The sequence below is a fragment of the Mycteria americana genome, chromosome 4 (genome assembly GCF_035582795.1).
Source record: "Mycteria americana isolate JAX WOST 10 ecotype Jacksonville Zoo and Gardens chromosome 4, USCA_MyAme_1.0, whole genome shotgun sequence".
NCBI classification, from domain to species: Eukaryota; Metazoa; Chordata; class Aves; order Ciconiiformes; family Ciconiidae; genus Mycteria; species Mycteria americana.
The window spans coordinates 86,395,716-86,421,912 of NC_134368.1; the positions used below are offsets into that span (position 1 = coordinate 86,395,716).

General features: G+C 37.0%; 1 protein-coding gene across 1 annotated transcript; it reads right to left on the minus strand.

Moving 5' to 3' along the window:
* Positions 1–346: 346 nt before the first annotated feature.
* MYOZ2 (myozenin 2) lies at positions 347–18,954 on the minus strand. Its single transcript, XM_075501182.1, has 5 exons — positions 18,873–18,954; positions 13,260–13,429; positions 9,868–9,997; positions 7,930–8,113; positions 347–584 (listed from the first exon to the last, which is right to left on the minus strand). The coding sequence occupies exons 1-5, from the start codon at positions 18,946–18,948 to the stop codon at positions 353–355; spliced, it is 792 nt and encodes a 263-aa protein (XP_075357297.1). The 5' UTR covers positions 18,949–18,954; the 3' UTR covers positions 347–352.
* Between the last annotated feature and the right edge of the window lie 7,243 nt (positions 18,955–26,197).

Here is a 26,197-nt window from a genome sequence, read left to right on the forward strand (position 1 = left end):
TCAGCATACCTATCAAATCAAATCCCTTGATAGTCATGTCACTTTTTTTTCTTAGTACACTTGTTCTTAAATGACAAGCAACGATTTTAGAGAAATTGTAGTTTTCACTGAAGTAAAAGAAGAACATGTAAACACAGATAGAAAATATCTCAGTCACATTTGCCAAATTACTTTATTTATACTATGTCTACAGATGAAACTAGGTGCCAGAAGAGAGACACTGCATCAGACATTATTACTTACACTCCAGCTGCCAAGGAAAAATTTTGCCAGTAGCCTATAGTAATATTTGGACCAAAAATACATGGATGTGAGCTTTCAGCATATTGTATGATGTAGAGTGCAGCTTCTCTCACAGGTCTTCTGTTTCTGGAACTTTGTTGGAATCCGAAGGCTGAATGAACACTACAGGAATATTCTCGGACGTCCATCCTTTAGGAGTCCTATTGAAGCATCTTCTGGTAGCAAGAGGGTTTGCAAGGATCATGAATCTGGGATCATTTAGCATCAGTAGATTAAAATCTGGTACCTTGAATTTAACCAACTTTGATGCTCTCTCAAAACCACCAAAGGGAGTTGCAACTCTGTAGATATTAGAGAAATAAAAGTAAAATGTGATTTTAAAAATACCTGTTTTCTTTTCCTCCCGGGAGCTGAAAAGAACAGAAGCTATCTTAATGATACAGATTTGGTACAATTTCTTGTTTACATTTTCAAGCTTTTGGGAAAAGTATTCTGATTGTTTTTCTGGCAAATTCTCTTTAAGATCCGATTTATTTTCTCTTAGATAAAGCCTTCAGGCTTCTTCAAAATTCAAATGGACGGAAAAGCCGAGGGAAAAAGATGTTGCAAGAAAACCTTGTCATTGGTGAGTCACAGTTACTAAACTTATTTTGTTGGTGATAAGGATAAATCTGAAAACATAGTTCAACACATTCTCTCTAGCAGGTAGTTAGTTTAGGAAGTTCTCACCCCATTTTCTCCTATCCCCGGTTGCATGTTCCTCCCACTACACTATATTTCAGCACCATATTGTTGTACCAGTTAGAATGTACGTGGGTTGTGCTATAAACTTGCGTCACTTCTGGGTTAAACAAAGACCCTTCAAAATAAAGGAGCATTTTAAAATCCAAATTATTTCAGCAATCTGGTTTATATCATTACGCTCAAACAATTGTAGCAATACGAGTGAGGAGGCAGTAAAGTGTAATGTGAAGCAGAAAGGAACAGCCAAAGACAACAGGCTCTGGAAAGGACGGGAATGGGTGAGGACTTCTTACACCAGCTTTGTTGCTGAAGAAAATGTTTATATAACTAAACCTTGAAACACTGGCTGAAATTGGCCCCTAGTCTTCGGTGAGTATCTTTCATGTTATTTAAATTTAAATGTTCCCTCGGGCAATAAGACTGAGAAACTAAAAGATAAGACATACTAAGCAGGAAATGACTGTTACATACATTTGCAAATATTTTAAAACAACAGTATTTCCAAATACCTCCCACGATTTTTCTATATTTGCAGGTTTCTAGGCTGAAAAAAAAACCAACTGAGTTTTTCTGTCACTTATTCCAGACTCCTTTGTATAAGCAAACATGACCAATCAGACTATTGTATGTGCTCTGCATTTTGATCAGCTGCATAACTTTGCTGGGATATATTCTGGCCAGTTAAGAGTCAGATTTTTAAGCTAGACAGGAGCACCTGATTTCTGCAAAGCTAGGTACATAGTGGCATGTGAAAATGAATTTTTATTGAAATGGAATTTCACCAGCCTTGGTAGGTTTTGTGTGTTTGATACAAAACAACAGATCTGCTGGTGTATATTTCCAGTGGCTCCAGGTATTATAGCAGAAACCCAGAGAAATTAATGCCAACATAAGCAAAAAGAGATAATTTGAAGATCTGACTAGGATTTTCAGCAAGGTAACTATAGATAAAACCTAGGGAGAATTAAGTACGCACACAAAAAAGAGATTAATTCAGAAAAATGAATCTGTCACCTAAAAGAAATGGTACTGCTGTGTCATTACACAGATAATTCACAGAATTTCAGTACGAGCAGCATTTGTTGAAGGGGATGGTGTTAACTCCAAAGGGTTAATCCTATAAGAGATAAAAAATCATGAAAGTTCTGAGCATGCACACTTACTGAGAGAAGAGCACTGCTTTGGTTTAAGCTCTAAAACTGTTTCTCAAATGAAGGTAAGACAAGATTTTGCAGCAGCAGCCAGTCCAGGCATTAAACTCTCTTGAGGTCAAAGGAAATTCTTTATACAAAGTGACTATGTTATCAAGCTTTTCTTGTGAAACTGTCTTCTAGGTCACAATGTCAAATTGGATACCGTATGATACTGATTAAAAATAATTGCTTGGTAATTGGCACAGAGTGAATGTAGTGATCTACATCTTACAGGATAATAAAGATTGTTTTAATTGCTGCTCTAATTAAGATACACATTCTCTCATTGTTGTAATATTTAATTCTCATCAATATGTAAATTAAAGGGATAAGCAACATGAACAGAACAATAATAGCTGTATAAAATGCAAAACAATTCTACAGTGTAAAACTTCCTCTTTGTAGCATTCTTGGGTTTTACATACTTCATGTTTCTGTTGGTAACAGAAACAGGAGGGCTTTCTATGGAAATTCAAATGTCTTAGGTGGGAAAAACCCCCATGTAGTTCCTATACAAAGTCTGGCCTCAGAGAATTATGCATTCCTGCATGCTAGGCAGAAGCACATGATGGTCGACGTAAAGGAGAGCACATGATGGTCGACGTAAAGGAGAGTACAGTAGTTGACTAATAGATGTTAATTTTCCTTTACAGCAGCAGTATATTTTTGCGAGCAATAACTCGTCTGACAACATGGTGTCGTAATGACCTGTGTTGTGTGCACATCAACTGTATCACTTGAGCTCTGATTCACTGTACAGAAGCCTAAAACTCATGTGTAAAAAATTCCACTAGTCATTGCTCATAGTAAGGGCGGAATTGCTGGTTCAGAGCCACAGGAAGTGGCACCAGGAAGTGTAAGAGATTGTTTAATATTCACTTTGCATATTCCTAAAAAGTAGGTGCATGATTTAACAATAGCAGGCACAACCACGTTTATTTTTAGCTGTTGTTTTAGCAGGGCTTCTTTTTTTTTTTCCTGCACTGTTTCTTATTCTTATATTGTCTCAACATAGGAGACTACTTGTAGTTGATCATTTGGGAAAGTCTGAAGAAATGTTTTAACTGTATTGGATTAGCACCTCCAATTACATAATTACAAAAAATGTGAGTTTCACATTTTAAAATGGGACTGTCATTCTTAGAACATTCTGCTTATTGTTGATTCTGTGCAAAAAGGAGACAGAGGAGCAAAGAATCTGATCCTGCAAAATGCTCAGAGCTTCATGGTAGCTTAGTGCAAGAGCTAATGCCAATTTTACCAAGGTATTTAGGTGCTAAGGAACTGGCTAAGCACCCAGCTTCCACTAATCTCACACCACTTCAAGTTAGTACCCAAAATTCCTTTGAGGCTCTGGATCTCAGCATTTTTACAATAGAGTTCAGAATCCATTAATCAATAAAAACAGAGCCCAGTCCAGATGGACTGGATTCCTGTAGTGTTTTTGAAACAGTAGTCTTTGGGAATTGAGAAAGCTGAGCAAGAATTTATCTGGTAGGAGTGGCAGAACTAGTCAGACTTGCTTGTCTTATGTGAGTAAGATGTAGTGCTTTGTATATTACTCATAACCCTACCTTTGATATTTTATCCAGCTCCAAGAAAGCAGATGGAATAGAGGTACTAATTTAACTGATATTACAAACTCCTGAACAAATGTAGATTCATGCTGTCTTTCCCACAGATGATTACTAGGTGCTTCCACACTGGTAAAAGAGGCAAGAAAATTCTTCACCAGTAAATAGTTCTTCAATCCTAATAGGAATTAATCTCCAAGAGAAATCAGATGGCCTGGCTCTGTTCTGCAGCATTTCTCTGCTAGCACAGATTCATTTTCATCCAGGAGGAGGAAGGGTAGCCTGGTCTGAACAGTCTGTTCAGAGATCCTCAGAACCCAATTTCTCTGATCATGCACTCTGACTAGTGCTGTGTGCTGCTAAACCATTACTGGCTGTCTCACAGAAAGCCCTGCCTCAGAAGGCAACTGTGCGTGACATTTGCTGCCACTGCTTCTTCCTTCATTGACCTGTCAGCATTGCAAGATCCCTGCAGCATAAAATGTGTACTAGACCCCAACTAGTACCTCCATGAATTCCTTAGTTCTGATTCTGCTACTATTATAAAAATTGCACTGTTACGGAGTCCAGAGCTGCCTCTTCATTGCTGGCAGCCGAAAAAAAAATCTGAATGCTGTTTAGTGCTGAATATACTTTTAAACAATGCATATGTCCGTCTGTTCCAACACATCAGACATCCCTAGCTGCTAAAGTTGTGTTGCTTTTGCAGTTTGTTGTGTAACAAGGAAAGCTGAAAGGAACCTGAATATGGCCTGTAAAGTCTGAGTGCCATTCTAACAGATACCACTGAATGAACTGGGAAGAATCTCAGGCCCATTTCCTTTGGGAGTCCTATGCATCACACTTGATGTTAACCACACCCCCTCCTGACTAATGATGACTGTACCAATGTTTTGCAGGAGAACAAACATAATGGCACTTTATTGAGTGATGAAGCATGATAGAAAGCCTTGATTGATACCTTCACTGATAACAAAATGGTGTCATTATATTGCACTTTAATTGTTTACAGTATCATTTGCTTTCTCTCCAAGACTGCAATTAAAGAAGTCAAGGATGCTGTGACCTAGATGCACAGAATGACTTAGTAGGATCTAGACACAGAAGTCCAAAGAGATATCTCCCCTTATGCGCAAAGCCCATAGGCTCCTAAATTCCTGAGATGCCTAGTGTTTTCCTTATACAAATGCTCACGTCTGCCTTTATCTGAGCTATACTGGCAGCTGTACCTATCTTACACCAAAGCTCATCTGTGATTCTCTAATTAATAATCTTTCGCCTAAGCTTCCTTGCTTGAAAACACACATAATATGCTACTGCAGCAAGTTTTGAGCAAAACAGCACATAATGGCACTTTCACTCAAAATCCATGGCTGTTAGTGTTGAACGTCTGTGTCAAATAACAGTATGTCTGTGACCAGAGCTATTCTGCAAGAGATTTGGATTCTTTTCAGTCTGAGGGCATCTCTTTGTAAGAGTGGACCTAACTGGCATATAAATCTAACAGTTAATAACAGTTAATTAACTGTGAGCAGTTAATAACCTAACTGCTCACATATAGTATTCCAGCAAAAATGCTACCCAGAAATAAAAAATTACTTGGATTAAACAGAGTAGGACTCTTAGCCTAGACATCAGGCCACACAACTGACAGCAGAGAAGTGTAGGTCCTGTTTTCTGCTCCTAAATCTGTTTAATTTACTGTAAGCAGTAATGAAAGAAAGTGCATTGAAAGATCTGGGAACGGAGATGTAGGCCCAGGTTTCTCTTTCCCCAAGTGAGTTTCTTAATTGTTCAGCTAGAGAAAGATATTTACTCCCTCTAGCCCAAAGAGGTTTATTATTTTCTGTACTATGGCACAGGTTTAATAAGGGAAGTGATGAGTGTTCCCACCTCTTCCATGGAAGAGCCAGAAACCAGGTTGTTACACCTCTCCTCAGGGTTTGACATTCCTGTAGAAATAAATCCAGGCTGGCCACATTCTAGGAAAATGCTCTTTCCAAAGAAATTAACCTTATTGTCTATACAAATTTTGAAAGAATACATGTGATCCCTGCTCCATTTTTGGAAAGGAAGACCTTAATCAAGCCCTGACCTGAAGACAGGCAGACAGAATTAGGTGCTGATGGCCTTAGCAAAGAGAAATTTGGGTCACATTTAGCCTTCTCTGTAACATTTTATGTTGGTTAGCTTGGCCTGCAGTGTGCTGTCTGTTTTGAGTCCCATAATCAGACATCCCACTCTCCTGTGCATTTTTAGGAGTGTAGACACCTAAGTCATGGCCGTAAAATCCTCTCCAAGAGGCTAGTATCTTGAATTTCAATTTCGCAAATTCTCAATTTCTTTTTGGATCTACTCCTTCTTGCTAGAAAACGTAAATCTGAGTGTACTGTATGTAACAGCTTTTCTAGGTCCACCAGGCATCCTTTTATTTTCTCCTGGATGTGGATTTTTTCCATGAGAAGGAGAGTTGTGGTGGATTATATTTGTATGCCTTATGTTTTGGATTTACCAATTTCACAGTCTGGATTTATATGCCAGGTTTTAGGTTTTTATGGTAGTTACAAGGGAGAATATTGACCTTTCCCTTATATGAATGCATGTATGTTCAAGAAATTCGGACTGTGGTGAGCCACAGTTCCACCATGTCATTCATACATAGAGAAAATCCTCATACAAAAACATCCAAAGTTAGTGTTGTAAAGAGGACAACTAACAGAATATGGGACCACAGAGAAGCTTAAAAATCCACAAAGAAGCCATCAGATACCATCTCAAGACACATATCCCTATTAATGGGGCCTCTGTGCCCTGTCTCATCCTATCTTTCACAGTAGACTCGTGTGCTGGACTCAGAATCTCTCTTGTGAGAGGGAGAACTGATGCTGTCTCTATTCCATGTATATGTATCTATGTATCTTTGATGGGGTTTTTTTGTTTTTTTTGTTTTTTTTTCAGTCACAGTAACCATAGTACATAAACTGTGCTGTTACTGTTCCAATGTTAGCAGCTGTAGCACATCTCTCAGACTTGTATTTGCTATTTTGTCTGCCGAGAAGAGTGTGCCACACAGACTTAATTATTAACGTGGCGATGTATATTGCTGTTAGGAAATCAGAATTAGCGTAGTGTCTGCAGTGCCAGTTGTAATGTTGAATTGTGCAATTTTTTTAGTCCTTGCACTCATAGTCGAGGCCCACCTCAACAACAGGAACACAAGTGACGTTTGTGGTATTTTTCTCTAAGTTTATATTGCCATGAGCCGTTTTCTTGTTCAATAGGTTGCCATCTGGTGTTTGGAGGAAGGGTTTTGGTTTGGCTCAGCTGTCTGGAATTCAGCAGGGGTTATTTAGAGAAAAATTGTCCTTAACTTCAATAAAGAAAGGTAGTGTGAATGGTATGAATGAAAGCAAAAAACATAAGAATGTGTTTTAAAACTTTCAAAATAGTTCAAAACCCAATATTGTCCATATATCTAGAAGTTCATCTGAAAGCCTTAGTATACTAGTTACTATGTAAATAACTTCACGCTCAGATCCCATTCTACTTTAAATGCTTTTTAAGTCTGCTTGTAATGTTTTATCTGTTAATTTGTTACCGAAGGTTGTTGAAGATATAAAAAATGTTAAATGCAATAAAATATGCAATCTGCTAACTATTTGGTGTGAGGGATTGGTTGAGGGATAAAGTTCATTGTACTATCATTGCCTAAAAACAAGCCATGTGAGTTGTATTAAAAAAAACCAACCCAGTAGTTTGCATTATACAGCTTACAAACAAAGTTTTGACTGAGAGTTTCCCTGATAGATCGTACGATCCCGTACCTACTGAAGTCAACAACAGAAATACTGAAAGGAGTTTGAAGCATTGCTATAGCCCATGTTTCCCATTTATTGAGTACACTGGATTCTGATACTTCCCTTCTTTCTTTCAATATTTTCAACAATTCATCTTACATTCCTGGTTCTGAAATTTAATTTTGGGTCCATGCTTTAGAGAGAGACCAGTTTCCTCCTCAGCGCTCCTGTTTGCCACTTGTAATCTGTGTGTGTGTTCATGTTTATGCATATACTTGCAAACACAGGTGGTAGGGGTTTTTTTACAGCTGGTGGAAACGTTTCATTTCATAGTAATTTTTCTCTGCACAGTAAAATTCAGTGTCCGTTCAGAATTACCTGTTAAAGCTCCTGTAGTCAGGCAGTTCCGGCTTTGCTTCAGGTTTAAAAAGTTTAGGATATAAAGCTTCCAGCAGCTCTGGATCATCCCTAATGGCTTCTATCCAGGGAGACTGATAATACTTTGGCACAGAAGTAGTGTTGAACTTTTCGGGAGGAATTTCTTTCAGTGGTCCAGAATATCCTGCAAGGTGATCAGGGCAAAACCATTATAATAATACTCTGTGTTTTCTGCTTCCTTACCACTATCCTATGTAACTAGGAGGTATCATACCATCATTTCACAGTTAGGTAAAATGGACAGTTGGATCAAGTCACCTGGCCAAAGCTACACAGAAGCAGAAAGCTGGCAGGGGGAATTTGTGGCCTTTTAGGTAACTGCTCCAAAGTATTCCACCCTCTTTTGAGGCTAATGTTTATTTTAGTTTTATATAAATTTGTTTCTATCATTATAAGCATTTGTTTGAAACTGGACTATAGCTACACAGCCCTTGGGGTGAATTCACAAAAAGATTTTAAAAACAGCCTTTTGGTTAAAACTAAGATAATTCTATAGTCTTTGGGTGAAATTTTCCAAAAGTATTAAAAGGAGTTAGGATCACAGCCATTACAGTGGAATTTTTGTCTTTGCCTCTGCCTTAGATGCTTTAAAATGTCCTACCTACTTGGTTCTCTGGTCCTTTTCATCATCTGAAAAAGTGAAGAATCAGTTGTTTTCTCTCTGCATAATCATCTGAGGATTGGGCTCTGATCAGAATTTTACTAAATAAATAAATTCCATATTCAGTGTTATTTCTTCTAAAGCCAAGTACGATATGGCAGGAATAAATGGAGGGGGAAAGCCAGACCTTAATGTACAATTTGAAGAATTAAAACCAGCAAGGGATTATCCAATTATATGAGTTATATTATTTATTTGAAAAACAAGGGAAATTTATTCTACCCTTTTATCTTTCCACTACATCTAGCTCTTTAAATTAATGATCTTTCCTTCTATAAGCTTAAAAAACCCCTGTGGTTTAATATCTACTCCTTTTGCCAGACATTTTTTGCCTCAAGAAGAGCTTGAAGATTTCTATCATGTCTTAGCAATGGAAATTACCTCTGTTCACATTGTATTTGACCAATGGAGGCACAGTCTTAGCAGTCACTAACAGAGTAGCATTGACCTAGTTTACATAGGCTGGAAAAGGTCTGCACAAAACATGCATTGAGTAATTCTGAACAAAGAATGAATTTATAAAAACCACAGCCTGCTCATGGATAATTCATAAACAGGAAGAAGGGCTATATCACTGAATAAATTAATTAAAACAAATTAGCCTTCTCTAGTCTTTAAAGAATACAAAATAAGGCCACCTTGTAGCTCACTGCTTTATTTAAAGACAACAGTACCCTCACAGTTAAGGACTTAAAAAAGAACAGTTTATGCAGCTGGAGGCAAATTCCTCTATAAGTTGCTCCTCTGTAAAGGTTTCTAGCAAAACTTACAGTGACTCCAGATTTACATTTATGGGTAATTAAACTACAATGGCTAACTTTCAGACTGTTGAGCAGTGTGTTGCATATTAGAAACAAAGGTTTGGCAAAGAAAAATCAGTATATTAATCTGGTTTTAAATCTGAGGATCTGTTTCTCAATGTTTGTAAGACCAGTAAATATAGGAGCAGTCTCTCTTCATATTAATGTATGTTTTCAGTTTAGGGAGAAGTATTACAAAAGGCATATGAAATCTTTAAAAATGAACAGAAGCAACTGAAGAGCACCACTTTACATTTTTGTGGGAGATTCTGATTAGTTATCTGACTCAAATTTATCGATTTCTAATATGAAATCCATGAACAAGTTCTTGTTGAAGATACTGTTTTATAAAGAGGTCCTTCCTCTGCTGTGAAATGAGAACTAAATATATTTAATGTCTGTGAACTCACATAGTACCTGGGGCAATGTTGTCAGGATGTGGTGGACTCCGGGGATCAGGTGTATTAGGAGGTGTCATTGGGGCATGCTGGGGAATTCCTTCCACACTGAGGCCATCCATTTTAACACTCTGTATGGGCTCTCCACGCTGCATTCAAATAGAAATAAATATCATTGACAGCACGGGCAAAAAAAGCCTCTGTGGTTCTCTGTTGAGGGTTGGAGTGATACTCCAATTTACAGCCCGGATCTGAGACCCAGGGCATACTATCTGAAGGCATATTGTCCTGCTGTTTGGTACCCTGTTTGCTAGATAGCACTTCCCAGGATTTTCTGGCTGTTAGCCAGAAGATGGAACAGTTTCACAACTCTCTTACATTGGCTATGTAAGCAAAAGTTAATAATTTTTCAGTGTTAAGAATGATATCCCAGCACAATTTTAAATGTCTGTATTACAAGTGTGGGAGTGCTTTATTGAAAGGATGGGAGGTGGTGTGAGCTAGGTCAGCAAGACTCCTAAAGCCTTATAACCGTCCAGCTGAGTTGTCTGACCTTTTCCTAAGTTTGGGATATTTAAATATCGGTATGCAGTCTACAAAGAGAATTGATCCCATCTGCTGCTTGCACCAATCACCACAAAATCTACCTGTGCACGTGGGCTGTGTGGTTCACAGCAAAGAGTAGGTTTGGTCACTTTGGCGGGGTGGCCATAAAATGTGTCCCTTGGATCACTAGAGGCTAGAAGCTGTTATGTACCAGACAGAGCACCCTTGCTACCCAAAGATTCAAGAAATCTGGCAAGGTTGAGCCATATGAGTTTCAAAGCACTGATTCTTCAAAGTGTCTCTTCCCGTATCAGTTGAAAATTCACTGCATTTATGGAATTGCTTTTGTTTGGGATTTTCTTTTCCTTTATTTGTAATAGAAATAACAACTTCAGTGCAGGTCAGTTTCTGGAGATTCATCATATGCTGTTATTTTCCACCCTCCTATCGGGTCATCAGTTCTAAGAAAGCATCCAAAGGCTTAATCATTGTTGCGTAAATATAGAATTAGAGTCTCATAAGAAGTCAGTATCTTATTTTAGCTATGACACATAGGCTAAAAGCAATTTAAATATAGACTGTTTTAGAGTAAGAGTTTCTTAAAGTAGGAAGGCAAACAAATAATACTTGTTTAAACTTGAAACAAAAAAAGATCAAGGTAGAATGTGTTCTAGCCGTCCTGAAGTATGTTAGAAAGATAATTTTTGCAGGCAGAATCATAAAGATGATGAAGACAACACCAGTGGTGGCTAAATAGGCATTTAAGGGAAGGGAACAGAAACCAAAGAGGCATCATTTTTTCACATGTCAGAACGTCATAGTGACTGTACAGCGTGTGTACTCTATGTGTTTTTGTGGGAAGAAGTAGACTAGAGAGGAACTGATTTGTCAGACTTCATAGCAAAAGCATGGACCTGGATACAGAAATTCTGACGAGATTGATGATGTTGTGCTCAGAATTTATCTGTGTAGCTTCTAATACTCAATAGAGGCAGAAATTGGAGGGACAGTATTCATAGATGGGCTTCTAAATAATAGGGTTCTAAAGTAGTTTTGGGTGTTCAATAGAGTTATTCAGATTTTTTTATACAGAATTTATTTTGTGCAGATTTATTTTTAAAAAGCAGATTTATCAAAACTCAAACATGATCCCATTTGATCCCTGTGTAATTTAATTTCTGTTGAGTGAGTGACCAAAGAAGTTTGAAATATCTGCACCATAAAAAAAGAAACGTAAAAATTTTTCTTCTATGACACGGGATATTAAGACATACTTTTATTCCCAAGTAAAGTTAATTTTTTGTATGGGAAATGTAAAGGCCACAGAATTATGAATGTATTTACCTTTACAGTCAACAAAGCATAGAGAATTCCTTCTTCAAGAAGGGAGCAAAAATATTTTAGAGATTTCAGCTGTGATATTGGAATTACTGAACTCAGCTCCAATAATCACCTCTCTAACTGTTGTGAGATCCCTCAACTTTTTCATTAGCATGGACAACAGTAAATTGCAAATGCATCTTTTATTGTCTGCTCCCAAAGCCTCAGAGTTACAAGATGCAACTAGACAAAATTTTCTTTAGAGTCAACAAGTTGCATTCATTTTATTGTTTCTGATTAATTTACAAGTGTCTGTGTATTTTCTTTAGTAAAATCAAACATAATATGAGTAAGCCCTTTGGTGCTTTGCTGTTCTGATTAATAAATTAATTGTTTCCTATTTGTACCGATACAAACTTTAGGTTATATCACAATACATTATGTATAGTTACTGTTTTTCTTATCCCAAGTGAAGATTAAAGAAGAATTGAGTCAAAGTCTTTATATGGATTCTGTAGGGGTTGGATGCTAACACAATCATAGCACCACCTATGCAATGATTAGTTGTGAAAGCTTCAGGGAAAGAGAATTGCTGTTCTACAAGAAATATTTCCTAGGTTAGTTAATAATAATTAACTTTTGTAGCACGTATTTCTTTTCATTCTCAAAGCAGCTTAAAAGTACTGGGACAAATTCTGCTTCTTTAGTCATGTACCTTTGTATCTGAAATCAGTGGGGATGTGTACATGTAACTGATAAGCAGAATTTAATACAATACTGGAATTAGAGGGGCTGCTTGCGTGCTGTATTAGACTGGGCATAGAGTATTCATGTTCAAATAATTAAACCTTGCATCACATAGGAGAGTTAGGTAGAATTTATGAATGTTGTTGTCCCTATTTTCAGAGGTTAAGCAAAAGGTTTAAGTATTTTGCAAAGGCCACAGATTAGACAAACGCCAGGTGCATTTAGTTCCTGCGATGAGGATTCCCAGGGTATCACTGCTTTAACCCAGTCCCTGAAGGACTGGTTCGAAGAGTAATTGTCTTTCAGTGACAAGCTCCATCCTTTTTCTCCCTGTTGAGACAGGCGAGCCAGAAGTGTATTAACGCCAATTGAGTCATTTTGCTGCCTGGGAACCACGTTGAGACCACCAACCTATTTTAATAAAAATACTTACTGGTTGCATGAAACAGACTCTTACTTCTTCCAACCTTTTGAATATCATTAACTAGTGAATTTTCAGTAGTCAACGAGCCAATTGTTAGAGGGTAAGAACTCTGATCACTGGTAACCTGAACCAGATTTGAATGAGAATTATTTGAATCTGATGTCCTTAAGTATAAGGCTTTCAGGTTTTTTGTCTATAGGAGCTCAATAAAATACAAATGGCTCACTTCATATTAGCCTCATTCTAGTACAGGATTTTGCTTTTATTCTTCCTGAAACTAGAAATAAATCATGCACAATGTGTATTGTGAGCACCAAGGGAACCCCAAGCTAGTCTCACTGTGTTTCATTAGTAAGTTATTACCAAATACTCACATTTCTTGGCTTGTTTGCTACATAATGATAATTTTCATACGTATATTTGTCAGATCTCCGCTGACGTCTCTTGAAGAGTCTTGCACCTCTGTTGCTGAGTGTCGATAGTTCCTCTACCATGATATCTCTGGGGGTGCTGACCTTTTTTCCAAGGTTTAAGCTGGGTGAGACTGCAATACAATGGATAAATACATACCTCTGTTTTTCTTAAATGCCTGATATTGCATACCCTACACCTGAAATTCAACAACATGTTAATGCGTACTTATCTAACACATAACATACATAGCTTCATACGGTGTTAGGGAAATCAACCATTCTTCCAAAATTTTGGAGCAGAGTATTGAACATCACAAACTTGTTTTTTCGAAGATGCTAAGCACCTCAAGCTCCAAATTTACTTCAGTTGAATGGCATTCAGCTGTTATCAAAATCAGGTCTATAATGTCCTACACACCATCTTAATAGCAGACGGGTAAAAACTGGCTTCTGCTGAAACCAGAAACAAAATTCCATCTGACCCCAGTGTTCCCACATCAAACCTTCAGTTAGCTCTGTGTATCCTACATTGGATAGATGAGCAAGTAATGCCTTTGAAACATACCTACCAGTTTCTTATTGCTTAAAAACATTTTATTTTCAATTATTCTTTAATATTCTGCTTGCTTTCGAAATCCAGGGCATGTTTTGTATTTTAAGAAAAGTTTGCATTAGAAAGTCTCTATAAAATAGTATTTTTAAACTTTTTTTAAAGAAGCTTTCAAAATAAAGCTCAAGGTGTTGAAAATGAGAGCCCTAACAAAGAATTGCAACACGCTTCTAGGAATTGATATATTTAGAACATTTTCTTTTTAATTCTCTCTAAGAGGAAACTGAATTACTAGATGCAATATTACTTTATTCACTGCTTGGGAAAAATTCCTTCTTTGTCTTTAGTGACCTCCTGGGCGATTTGAAAATGAAAATGCATAAGCAGCGGAAGGGGAGATCAATTGGGACTGTAAATGGAGAACTCTGAATATCACAAACTCTACTGGTCATCTTTGTGGTAATGTTCTGGAAACTGGGATGCTGGTGGCAATGAGCAAGCTGTTGCTTAGTGACTGAACTCTCTCATTAGATGTCCTCAACCTACAGATAAAGCTTAAACCTTAGAATACAGTAACTTGAACACTGAACAAAGTATTTTCCACTAATTTACTTCTGCTTAGAAGGTTGTAGAATTTAACAAATGTAACAATAATTGGATTGCATAGTAAAACCAGAATTTTGAAGAAAATAATTCCTATTGCCACTTACTTTAATATTAATCATTTATTGATTGAAATTGTTCTCCTCAGTTGTTCATAAACTTCAGGAGGAAAAATAGGAAGATGCAGTGTGCTTTGAGGATTATATCAATGGTCTAGCATATTTCTTTGATCTGCTTATTCAAAGTCACACTCTGTTATTTCTTTAATAATAAGGCATTCTATTCTTCACATATTCTTATGGTCTACAGGATTTAAAATTCTGAACTTTGATGTATATTTTAATGCATTAAAATGAAATGAAAGCAAATGATATGTAAGACACTGTGGCTTGCTTCCAGAGTAAGCACACAAGAAGCCCAGTTTAAAACTAACATTACAGATTAACTGCAGAAGGTACCTAATGCCAAAGTTAATATTGCATATGCAGAGTTTCATTTTGAGTAAATGGCATGTTCAACATGGTGTATGTCTCCTAGTAACTTTATGTTGGAAAAACAGTGTGATTTGCTGACGTTTAGGAAAACTTAATTGAGACAGGTATATTAAATACTTGGCCGAAGCTGTATAGACAAGAGTTTTCCATGTAGTAAATCAAACAAGTTTGTGGGCCCTGGAGTGCATCACTTGATTCACTTCTGTTCATACTGATTTCAAACGAATGTTTGCAATAGATTTAACTGGAGCAAGAGCAGGCTAACTGTATTGTGAGCCAGAGCATGCACTTCTGCTTTAAAAATAGTATGCGCAAAGAATCCTAACACTCTCCTGTTATTTAAGAGGTAACTACAAAACAGAGAGTTCTTAACATGGAAGAAAATGACTCAGCTTGCCCAGTGTAGCCATATCAGTGACAGATAGTGGTGGGGTTTTGGCTCTGTGGTTAAGTGCACTAGTTATTGGCCTGTGGCCTGAAATTTAGACCCACAAGTCATATTTTGATTTTGTCAGTTCTCAAGATTACTCCAGGGGTATGGACTGTCGGATGGTTTTATATCAGTAAGGAGTATGAAATTTACCCCTCAAATCAGCAACGTTTTCATGTAGAAAAAGCTTTTCTTCACTGTACACGGAGTGGGTAGCATGTACATCCTCAGAGACTGGGGTGCCAAGGTGATTGCAGGTCTTTGTCCAAACCACTCAGTATTCTTCAGGGACATGCTGGATGTTAACTATTTTGGGCCTTGCTGTTCCCTTACATAGGTACTGTTCTTGTTAATGTTAACGGAAGGCTCCAAGGTACTTTGTAACCCACAGTTGTGTACTATTGTGTATCCAGGCAGGATCCCAAAAACATAAGTGTGAAGTTCATTTGAATCCCATGCCAACTAAAATCTAATCATCTGTCTAGTTTTGTGATGTGTCTAGGGATTGTTTCAGTGTCAGTGCAGAAAAGGTGATGAAGAATGAGAATAGGAGGACATTTAGAGGATGATAGAAAGAGAACATCAATGTCATAAATGGACATTGTAAATTAATACTGGAAGTTTAATTCATAGTTTAATCCTAATCTTAACCTTTTAGCTTCATTTCTTAATTTGTTCCTGCCAAGTCCTTCCTGTCCTGTGCTTAAAATCATAACAGACGGTATTTAAATATGATTTATATAGTTCTTCCTGCATTCACTGCCTAATCCCCCTTTAATCCTCCAGTTTACAATCTTCTAAATACCTTAATCTGGATTATAAATTTTAATAATGAATATCAGATAGTATGTTTGTTGTAGTATCAGAAATAAGATTTTTTAACTATATCATGAAAGATAGTCAATCATGTAGCTACAGACGAATGCATTTAAGGAATAGTACAGAACTGGCCATGAGATTTAAGTGTAATTGAAGGCTAACCTGAGGAACTCCAAGAGCTTCCTTAAACATATGTGTTTACATACATGTTTACCTCTACCGAGTAGCTTTAGAAATGTTATGATTAGTCCAAGTCTGCCAGTGAAAAACCAAGGGGTTGGGGAGATCACTACATCCACACGCTGATTTTTGCTACTACAGTCTCTCTTCTGAGACCGTAAGAGGGTTTACAGTTAGGGTCTATCCCTGCAGCATTTTATGACGTGTCAAACTTCTCTAAAACACAAAGTCATGTCCCACAAGCCAACAGGAGATGTGGACTTTCAGTCATTACCAGTCCTGCCCAGAGACTGGTAATCTTTGAGGCACTGATAAAAACTTGGCTGATTTTGTATCTTATCAACAACTGTTTCTGCTATGAATAGCTTTTAACAAGGAATTTGAGATTCATTGTTTACCCGAAAGCATTATAGTAAAAAGGGGCTGAAATAAAACTGCAGTAGGTATGCTTACTGTGTGTCATTCCAAGCTACCAGGGCTTGCGTTACAGAATCTTCTGTTACTGTTTACCTCTGTTAACAGTGGGGAGTTTCGTAGGTCTGTGAGACTGGCTGAAACAGTACATATAATTTTTACGTAATTACCAGGTGCAGGACCTTCATTACTAATAGCGATGCAAAACCCAGAAAGACAGCAGTTCACCCTCCAGATCTCAGGTAAAGCTTGTTGAATTAACAATTAGGGGAAAAATAAAGTGTCAAAAATTAATAGAGCTGAATTTAGTCATTTAAAAATCAGATTTCTCCTTGATTTTTCCAAGAATTGTTCAGATTTGGTCCCAAAGAACTAGCGTATACTTTGTGTGATTACAGCTTTGATTATCCTTCTGTTTCTTAACTGGTTTCACTGAGCTTGTACAGTTATAAATTTCAGACTCTTATCACACCCATTTCATGAAATTTCTTTTTTTTTTTTCCCACAATTAAATATCCCAGGCATCCAAAGAAGATGCAAAAGTAGAATGTACACTTAAAGAGTATTACCTTCAGTGGCCACATATCACAGCATATCTTGTAGGATAAGCTGTCATATCTATGCATATGAATCTAAACTTGACAGCAAATCTGATAATACGTAAATAATAAAAAGGACAGATTATGTGAGGCAAATGCCAAGCATCAGCACAGATTATCCAGTAACTCCAATGATTTCAAGGACTGTATGGTAGATTTATTAGTATTGCTATGAATAGTAGCAACATTTACCATGTGAAATGCCTAGTTCCAAACAAACATAAGAAAGACATTTTTTTTTGGCCCTGAAGAGTTTATAGGCTATTGCAGGCACGTATGGGTACTTGGTTTACAATACCAGTACTTGGGTTTACAATACCAAAAAAAAAAGAAAGGAGTGGTAATGAAATCTGTATGGGCAGACTGGCTTTCAAACTTAAGTGTGTGTTCAGTGGAGAATGGAAATAAGAAAGAGGTATTTGCTTAGGAATAGAAATTACAGAAAAAAACTATGGAAATATCAGAAGGACTAGGACCAGGCACTGAAACTCATAGCTTCTTTTTCTAAACCCCTTATGTCTCTTGTCCTACTCTTCCTGCAATCACAATGGTCAGTGAGTACAGAAACCATCCCCAAATTCTTTGGAGCAAAAGCCCACAAGAAAGATTTTCAATACTGGAATTTAATGTTCAGTGTTTTATCCTCTGTGAGTGGTATAATTTTCATAAATTCTAAGTATTAATGGAGCTCCCAGTTTTTCAGTGAGGCTTGTGGGGTGCTTATCACTTTTAAAACATTGATCTTTTATGTAGATAGTAAAAAAGGCTTCATGGGGAGGATTGGAAGGATCTCCAAAAGCATCCAGTGCATACCTAATGAAAGCCAAGCAGATTTGTATTCCCAACTGAGTTAATTGCTTCCTAAGGTGTCACGCTAGGAGCATAATTTTAAGAACCTGTTTTAGAAAGTCAAACTACCTTCTTATAAGCGTCTGCATTTTCATCAGTGCAACAACGGAAAAGTAAAATTTCTTCGTATAAGATTAATTGGTGGCTGTGCATTAGAGAGAATTGCCGAATGCTAGTAAATTTTGTTAGTTACAAAGATAAAGTTTGAGAGGAAGGAACAGAGATGTAAACATTTGTTTCAAAATTTTTTATCATTCATATAAAAAAGCAGAGTGAAACAGCGAAAAAGAGGATACAGATCAGCATGTTTCTTAGATGATAGCCTTTTAAAATGGAATGAAGTCATGTTATTAACCCCAAATAATACTCTGAAAGGCTATCCTAGCAGAATGTACATCAGCTGTTAGATTACTTCATTCCTCCACAGCAGTTGTTCATCTGAAAATAGCTTTCAAATGAAAAGAGGCAACTACAAAAGGATTAGTTACCATAGGCAGCATGATACTCCCACAAGATTATTTATGGCAAAACACCCAGAGACAAAGCTGTAAGAGAGTTAAACTCTATGATTAAAAAAATGTATTAGGGAGGGCTAGAGGACATTGCATATACAGTAAGCTGGGTTCAGCGCTATACCATTTCTGTGTATTTCATCCATAATGGCTGATGCTTGTTGTTTCCTCTCTTTGACCATGGCAGAATGTGATAACATTGTGATTTTCTGGTATGATTTTTCCTTGCTGAAAAAAAACAACACATTTTTACATTGTTGAGCCAGCTTGCACAATTCAGCCAACTTTAATTTCTAATAGCCTGTTTAGAGTGGCTGAATAGTGAAGTTCATTATTTCTGATTTAGAAATACTGCACTTCTAATTGTGCAAAATGCACTGGCAGTTCTTGCTTGCAGACAGATGCTAGGACATGTTCTGATGGATAGAAGTTTCGAAGGAATGGACTTCGAGTTGGCTACATAAATTCTGTAGCAAAATCAGTGTCAGTGGTCTAGGCCTTCTCACATCTACGCATTATATTAAAAGATGTAAATTCATAACTAATATTTTAATTACATCTTGGTTTATGATTTCAGAAATGTTACATTTTGACATTTCTTAATCTAATAAAGAATTTGAGGAACTAAATGAGATGCTCTGGCATCTTTAAAGAAAGTGCATTTCTGACTAAGTAAAAATATAAACAACTTTTTAATTGCAGAGTCAAGAGGTTACATAAATGTCTTTCATATGACAGTTTGTAGGACAGACAATGTCAAAATATTTCAGGAAACAATACACTTACCCTACTGTTTTGTTGTGCAGAAAAAAGCGATCTCAACCCTTTAGTTGAAGCTTCAGGAGTTAGTTATGTATGGGGATGACCTGCCTGGTCCAGGATGGTTTCTACCCTTGTGCTTGGATCTGCATGGTACCTAGTACCGAGACAAACTGGGGGCTGATCCTCTTCAAAGGGATTGGCATCCAGCTGACATCAACTAGTTATATATAGAATCAAACACTCCAGCCACTCATATCTTCCTGGCGAAAGAAGAGAACAGAAAAGATTCAACTGCACCCACAACAAAGAGAGTTTATATCCCTTTCAGAGCTTATTGGAAGATTTAATGGAATGCTCCCCTCATACTCGTACAGATCATCTCCTCATCACCTCTGAGAATAATAATCTCTGTGTTATAACCAGGAAAGAGACATTTAAAAATAAGGTGTTAAATATATGGATGGGCAAGACTATATCAGATGAGAATGGCATGGGCTAATCCTTCAGTGAAAGATGAAACCATGCTTCAATAGTAGCTGATGGCTAAAGTCAGTGGCAGATGGCTGATATACAAAGTCTGTTCTGAAAAAGAATGAGAAATTTTTCAGTATTATATGTGGTAGGGAGTAATTGCTCAACAAGCACACGCCTTGCAAACTGTTATTCAAAATCTCTTAATTTTCGTTGTGCATTAGGAACAGAAACCTGCAGTAATTTGAAACTTAGTAATATTCAGCATTCCAGGATACTGTTGTATCAGTTTATCAAAGAAATGTGTGATATGTAGAGCACAGATATTTCATGAAGGCAACCAACTTCGGACAGAAAGAAACAGTGGCAGAAGGAAATATTCCCCCCTTACGCTCCTGTCTGAATGCAGCTAGCTGAATTATGGGGCAGTAAAAGCAAGATAAAGTTTTTGTATTTCTGATTTGCTTTTGGGTTTGTTCTAGGAATTTTCTTTTTCTTATGGAAAATTATGGTCGTCTTTGCCGTGGAGGATTGATCAGAAAAGTGCTTGGATCCTGATGTGACAGGAGAAAGGAATTCTGACTGTAAATGAAATCTGGAGAGTAATAAAATACACCAACACAATGTGTATAACTTTTCAAGCAAGTAGCACTCTGAGACAGATAAAATGTGTGTGCCTGATACAATGTCCTAAAAGTCTGCCTGTCCAACCAAAATATTGCATTGTTTTTTCCTCAAGTTTTCTATTCCAAGGCTTAGCTTTCCAAAACATTTCGCTGGGTTCCTAGACATCTCTGCCCCAAAGAGGTGTTCATTTTAATCCTCACTATCGGAATTTACCTGCTGCTGTTACTCATTGGTAATTCTTTTCTAGTTTTTGTGCTTGGATCAGCCACTTTTGACAGTACCAGCAAGCATGGTCAAAGTCTTGGTTGAATCTTACCTATTCAGCTAAAGGCTAAGATTGTCCTCAGTGGTTCACCACCAAGCTGTCAGGTGGGATAGCAAGAGAGTCTGTCAAGGGTTCATGCTATTCAGTATTTTCATTAATAACTTCAGTAATGAAGTAGAGAATGTCAATTAAATGCCAACCTAGGAAAATTACAAGCAATCTATAGGGAAGAATTTAAATGTTAAATTACCTTGATGAACTGAAAAAAATAAAAAATCAAATGCAATTCAATAAAACCACATCCAAATAAAATTATAAAGTGGGCATTCAACTAACTGACACTGAACTTGTCTTTATACTTGAATTTTTGATCCAGGAGGAAGTATCAAGAGGCATCCCAAATGTGATAGTCCTGTGTTAAGTCTATTCCAATTTCCGTTAACTAATTATTTGATAGAATAAAAAATACACTAGTAAGATAAACTGTGCTTTTACACTATTGGAACAGCACGTACAATTCAGCCAACTGTTACTTCTGGATGACTGCAAGCTCTTGAGAATGGTAAGATTACCATTCAAAATTACACTGAAAAATTGTCGAAATAATTCAAAATCAGTAAAATTCAGAAATAAAATGCAAAGTTCTTGCGCATAAGAAAGAAAAATCAATTGCAGGGAAAGAAACTAAGCAATAACTGCCAAAAACAATATGGCAGAAGAATTATATTGAATCACAAAATAAATATTAGTTACTAGTGCGGTACAAAAAAAGGCAAATATTTTGAGCTTTGTGTACAGAATGTCAAAAGGAAGATAATCTCATTTTACTGACACTGAGGAGCTGGAATATTTTGATCATCTTTAAGAAAGATATAAAGATATCAAGAACTGAATAAAATCCAGGCAACACATGCTAAGGAATATTACCTGTGAGGAAAGAGTGAAAGAATTTAGTTTGGTTGGCTTAGCAAAGACAAGAAGGAGGTGAGTAGTGATAGCTATCTCTTCGCACGTAAAATGAGTCTGTAATCTTGACTCCAATCTTGTCCACAAAGTTTGGAATAAGAAGTAATCAGCTTATTTTATATCAGAAGTATAGACAACATATTAAGAACTTTCTTTCTTGGAGGATACTGGCATTGGACCAGAACACTTAGCGATGTTTTGGAAAGAACATCCTTGGCAGTTTTTAAAAGCAGGTAGTTTAGACATACTGGTTCTGCCTCAGAGCATGGGTATGAACTTGATGACTTTAGGTTTCACTTTCAGCCTTAATTTTTGTATAATTCACATGAAAACAGATACCCCGTATATAGGAGTAATCATTATTTAACAATCCCACCAGTTAACCTATTAGATTAGTGCTTCGCTTTTGTTGGAATTGATACTGGAATTAGCTTCTATTTTTGAAGTTTTATTTCCAGCACTTAGCAAATCCAGGAGCTCCTGTTTGGCCTTCACAAAGGGGCAGTACTCACAGATTGCCGTTACGCACATATGTTTTGTTTGTGTTTAAGATTTTCACAAGCTTTCACTCATGCATCCAGGACCCGCTTCTGATTTTGTTCGCAATATTTTAATATCTGAATAACGGAAATACCGTAAGAATATCAGATGCCACATTTGGTGGCCCCGAGGAAAAACGTGAAAACAAACACTGAGATGCTTGGAAGTTTTGTGAATGCAACCTACTTATTTGTGATATTTGTGTACTGGTCCAAATGTTTATGGCAATATCTGCGGTTCAGCAAAGTGCTTCTGATTAGAGTTTTAAGAATGTTTTTAGTACTTTTGTTTATTTTGAAACAATTTTCTATTTTATGTGTTGTCACTTACTGCATTGTTGAACTTCAAAAGTGTATTTTATTCCAAAGAAAAAGCAGTGATAGCAACTTGCAGATGACACAACCTGAAACTTTACTGACAGATATTTTTACCTGTAAATTTTATCATTTAGCAGTTGAAATTTAAAAAACTTTGTAGAATGGCTATCTCAGAATTTAATTTACTGCTTAATAGTGTGTCAAGATTTTGCCATTAACTGAAATAGAAATAAGCATATGTCATTGCAGTTGGACTAAAGAATGTTTAGCTGTCATAGCTGCAAAACTAGAACTGATCCTGTTGAATGCTACTTTCTTTTATAATGCTCAAGGAAGTTCAGGGCCCCATAAAATATACCAAGTTGCCAAAACATCATTCATATATCTACGTGACTAATAGAATGTCCATAAGAATGAGTAAAGGTTAAGGAATGTGAAAGAATTACAGTACAATGTGACATCATAACACAATCAAACCTTGCATTTCAACGAGAAGTATTCTTTAGCAAGTGGCAAACTAGGATGATTAAGTCAGCTTGTGAACCAGGACAACATTTACCTGTCCTCTTCCTTTAGGTCATTTTTGTTTAACCAAGAAAGACTTTTCCTTTTGGTATTGTCTTTTCCAGCACCTTGTGGGATCTTTCCCACTGCACTGCTTCCTCTGAATTGCATAATTGACCAGAAAGGAGGTCCAGGCTAGCAAGTGGAAAAAGCCTGAACTACATACAGTCATGCACTTCTGTAACTCATTTCTCCCTCATTTTCTCTCCTTTTCTGTCCTTTATTTTGCTTTTTCTCTTTTCTCTCTTCTCTTCTCTTCTCTTCTCTTCTCTTCTCTTCTCTTCTCTTCTCTTCTCTTCTCTTCAGCATGGAAGAGAATGAGTTACTGTAGTTTTCTCTCAAACAGGACAAACTGGAGGCAATTTAATTGAATAATGCCTCAGTTCTTCGCAGGTCCTTAAATTCATCCTCAGACTGTGACTGCCATATGTGCTTAGTTTTATGCCATGAATTTAAATCAATGAACTCTTCAGGGTATTAAAGTTAATATATGTGTATCGTCTTACTCGCAGTATGAGTGAAATCAAGAGGTTCAGGGATTAGGTATGTCTGTTTGTAAAAAAGGGGGTTATAGTTACTACACAATAACAAAGTCACTGCTCAATTAATGTCTTAACTGACGTTTCTGTATTCTGTATACGTCTTAGCTTCAGACAGCTATTTACAGGTATAACTGTTGCTGTGAAATGCCTGACTGGAGCCAAAGAATAAATTAGTTAGAGGTAAACTGCCAACAGTTGCTTTTTTAAAAGAAACTCGTCCTTATAGAAATGGAGGCCAACAAAGCATTGCAAAAATAAGGGATGCAGGAGTTTCCCTTCTGAAAAAAAATTCCAGTCTTTCCTTTTGCAGTACTTAATTTCAGTAGTCACAATAAAACTTAGAGTTTTTAACCACAGACAAGTGGCAAATGTTGTGGCCGGATGTACCTCATAACAGATTTCCATGTATGTATAGGACATGTTTGGTTTGTGCTAAAGTCAGATGATGTGTATCTAACAAAGAAATGAATGTAAGTAAAGGCTGGCATTAGGAAAAAGCTTGTTCCGTTTGTCAAGCAATGAGTTGCTAAAGAAAGCCTGTATTTTAATATATTTGCTTGTCCTGGTTTCGGCTGGGATAGAGTTAATTTTCTTCCTAGTAGCTGGTATAGTGCTGTGCTTTGGATTTTAGTATGAGAATAATATTGATAACACACTGATGTTTTGGCTGTCGCTAAGCAGTGTTTACACTGGTCAAGGACTGTTTTTCAGCTCCCCATGCTCTGCCAGGTGCCCAAGAAGCTGGGAGGGGGCACAGCCAGGGTAGTTGATCCAAACTGACCAAAGGGCTATTCCATACCATATGATGTCATGCCCAGTATATAAACTGGGGGAGTTGGCTGAGGGGTAGCGATCGCTGCTTGGGGACTGGCTGGGCGTCGGTTGGTGGGTGGTGAGCGGTTGTATTTTTTTTTATTTTAATTTTTTTCTCGCCCCCCCCCCCCCCCCTTGGGTTTTGTTCCTCTCTCTCTCTTGTTGTTTTCCTTCTCATTACAATTCATTATTATTATTACTATTATTTTGTTCCAATTATTAAACTGTTCTTATCTCAACCCACGAGTTTTCTTACTTTTTCTCTTCCGATTCTCTCCCCCATCCCACCGGGGGGGGAGTGAGCGAGCGGCTGCGTGGTGCTTGGCTGCCGGCTGGGGCTAAACCACGACATTGCTAAAACAAAATCTTAGAGAGACCTGTCATTTTCTGTCACAGGTCTTTCCAACTTGTATTTTTGCCTCTAATGCATTGAATAATTTTCTTTGTCAGTTCTCTCACTTTCAGGAAAATCTGCAGACATGTTTCTCACAAATTTAGCATGATCTAACTGAATGAATGTTTCTCTTGACAATAGCAGGGAGGTTTGTTATGTCTTTGTAAAAGTTAAATCCTGAAGAAGATAGACCTATAATCCTGCTTTTACTTAAATTCTGAAGTTAAGCTAACCTAAACCTCCCACATGCATTGCAAATGAAACTAAGTTCTATTATTGTTACAAATTTTCATGAAATGCTTCTTGTTCTCTGACAGAGGCAGTAAAGGGTTCCCTATTTTCACTTCTAAAGTCAAATTCGTTTGAATGAAAAAAAAAAATTATAGAGTTATCTGGAATATACTTCCCTGCCTATGAAAGTGTGGAAAAAAAACATTTTTGTGAATATGTCCAGTTTTAAGTTTTTCTTAGGGGAAAAAAAAAAAGGTTATTTTTGCAGCTGAAAAATGAAGTATTTTCATTTCAGTTATGTGCTGAATTGGTAGTTTCTCTATAGCTACATTGGACAGACTGGCAAGAGATCGATACATTTGAGGTATTGATATGATGTATTCAATAATGTATAATGTATTTGACAGACTTTTCAAAATGTTGTTAGTGTTGTCTTTCTGTTCAGGATCCAAAGACTATCATTGTTTTTCTGGGATCCATAGGAATGCATTCTATGATTTAGTATTCTCATTATCCTCAAGTTTTTTTAAAGAACATGGGATGGTTTATTTTGTACGATTTACATTTACCACATCACATCTAGTAACAATTTACATAGAAAGCTTGCAAAAAAAAAAAACCCCAAAAAGCAACCTACTAAAAAGAAAGCCCTCTTGTTTTCGCCCTCTGCCTTGTCTGTAACATAAAATGACCTAAAGGAAGATGACAGGTAAACGTTGCCCTTGTTCACAGGCTCACAGGCTGGCTTAATCATCCTAGTTTGCCACATGTTAAATAATACTTCCCCTCATTGAAATGAACGGTTTGATAGTTGTAACTCATTGGAGACTGTGGTCTGTATTTGGCTGAAGTTAAATAATCCATAATAACAGGTACAAGAAGCAAGGCACCTTTCTTCAACAGCATTTTTCCATGCTGTGGGACTCTTCTGCATTTAGGACAGGCATATTAGAAATA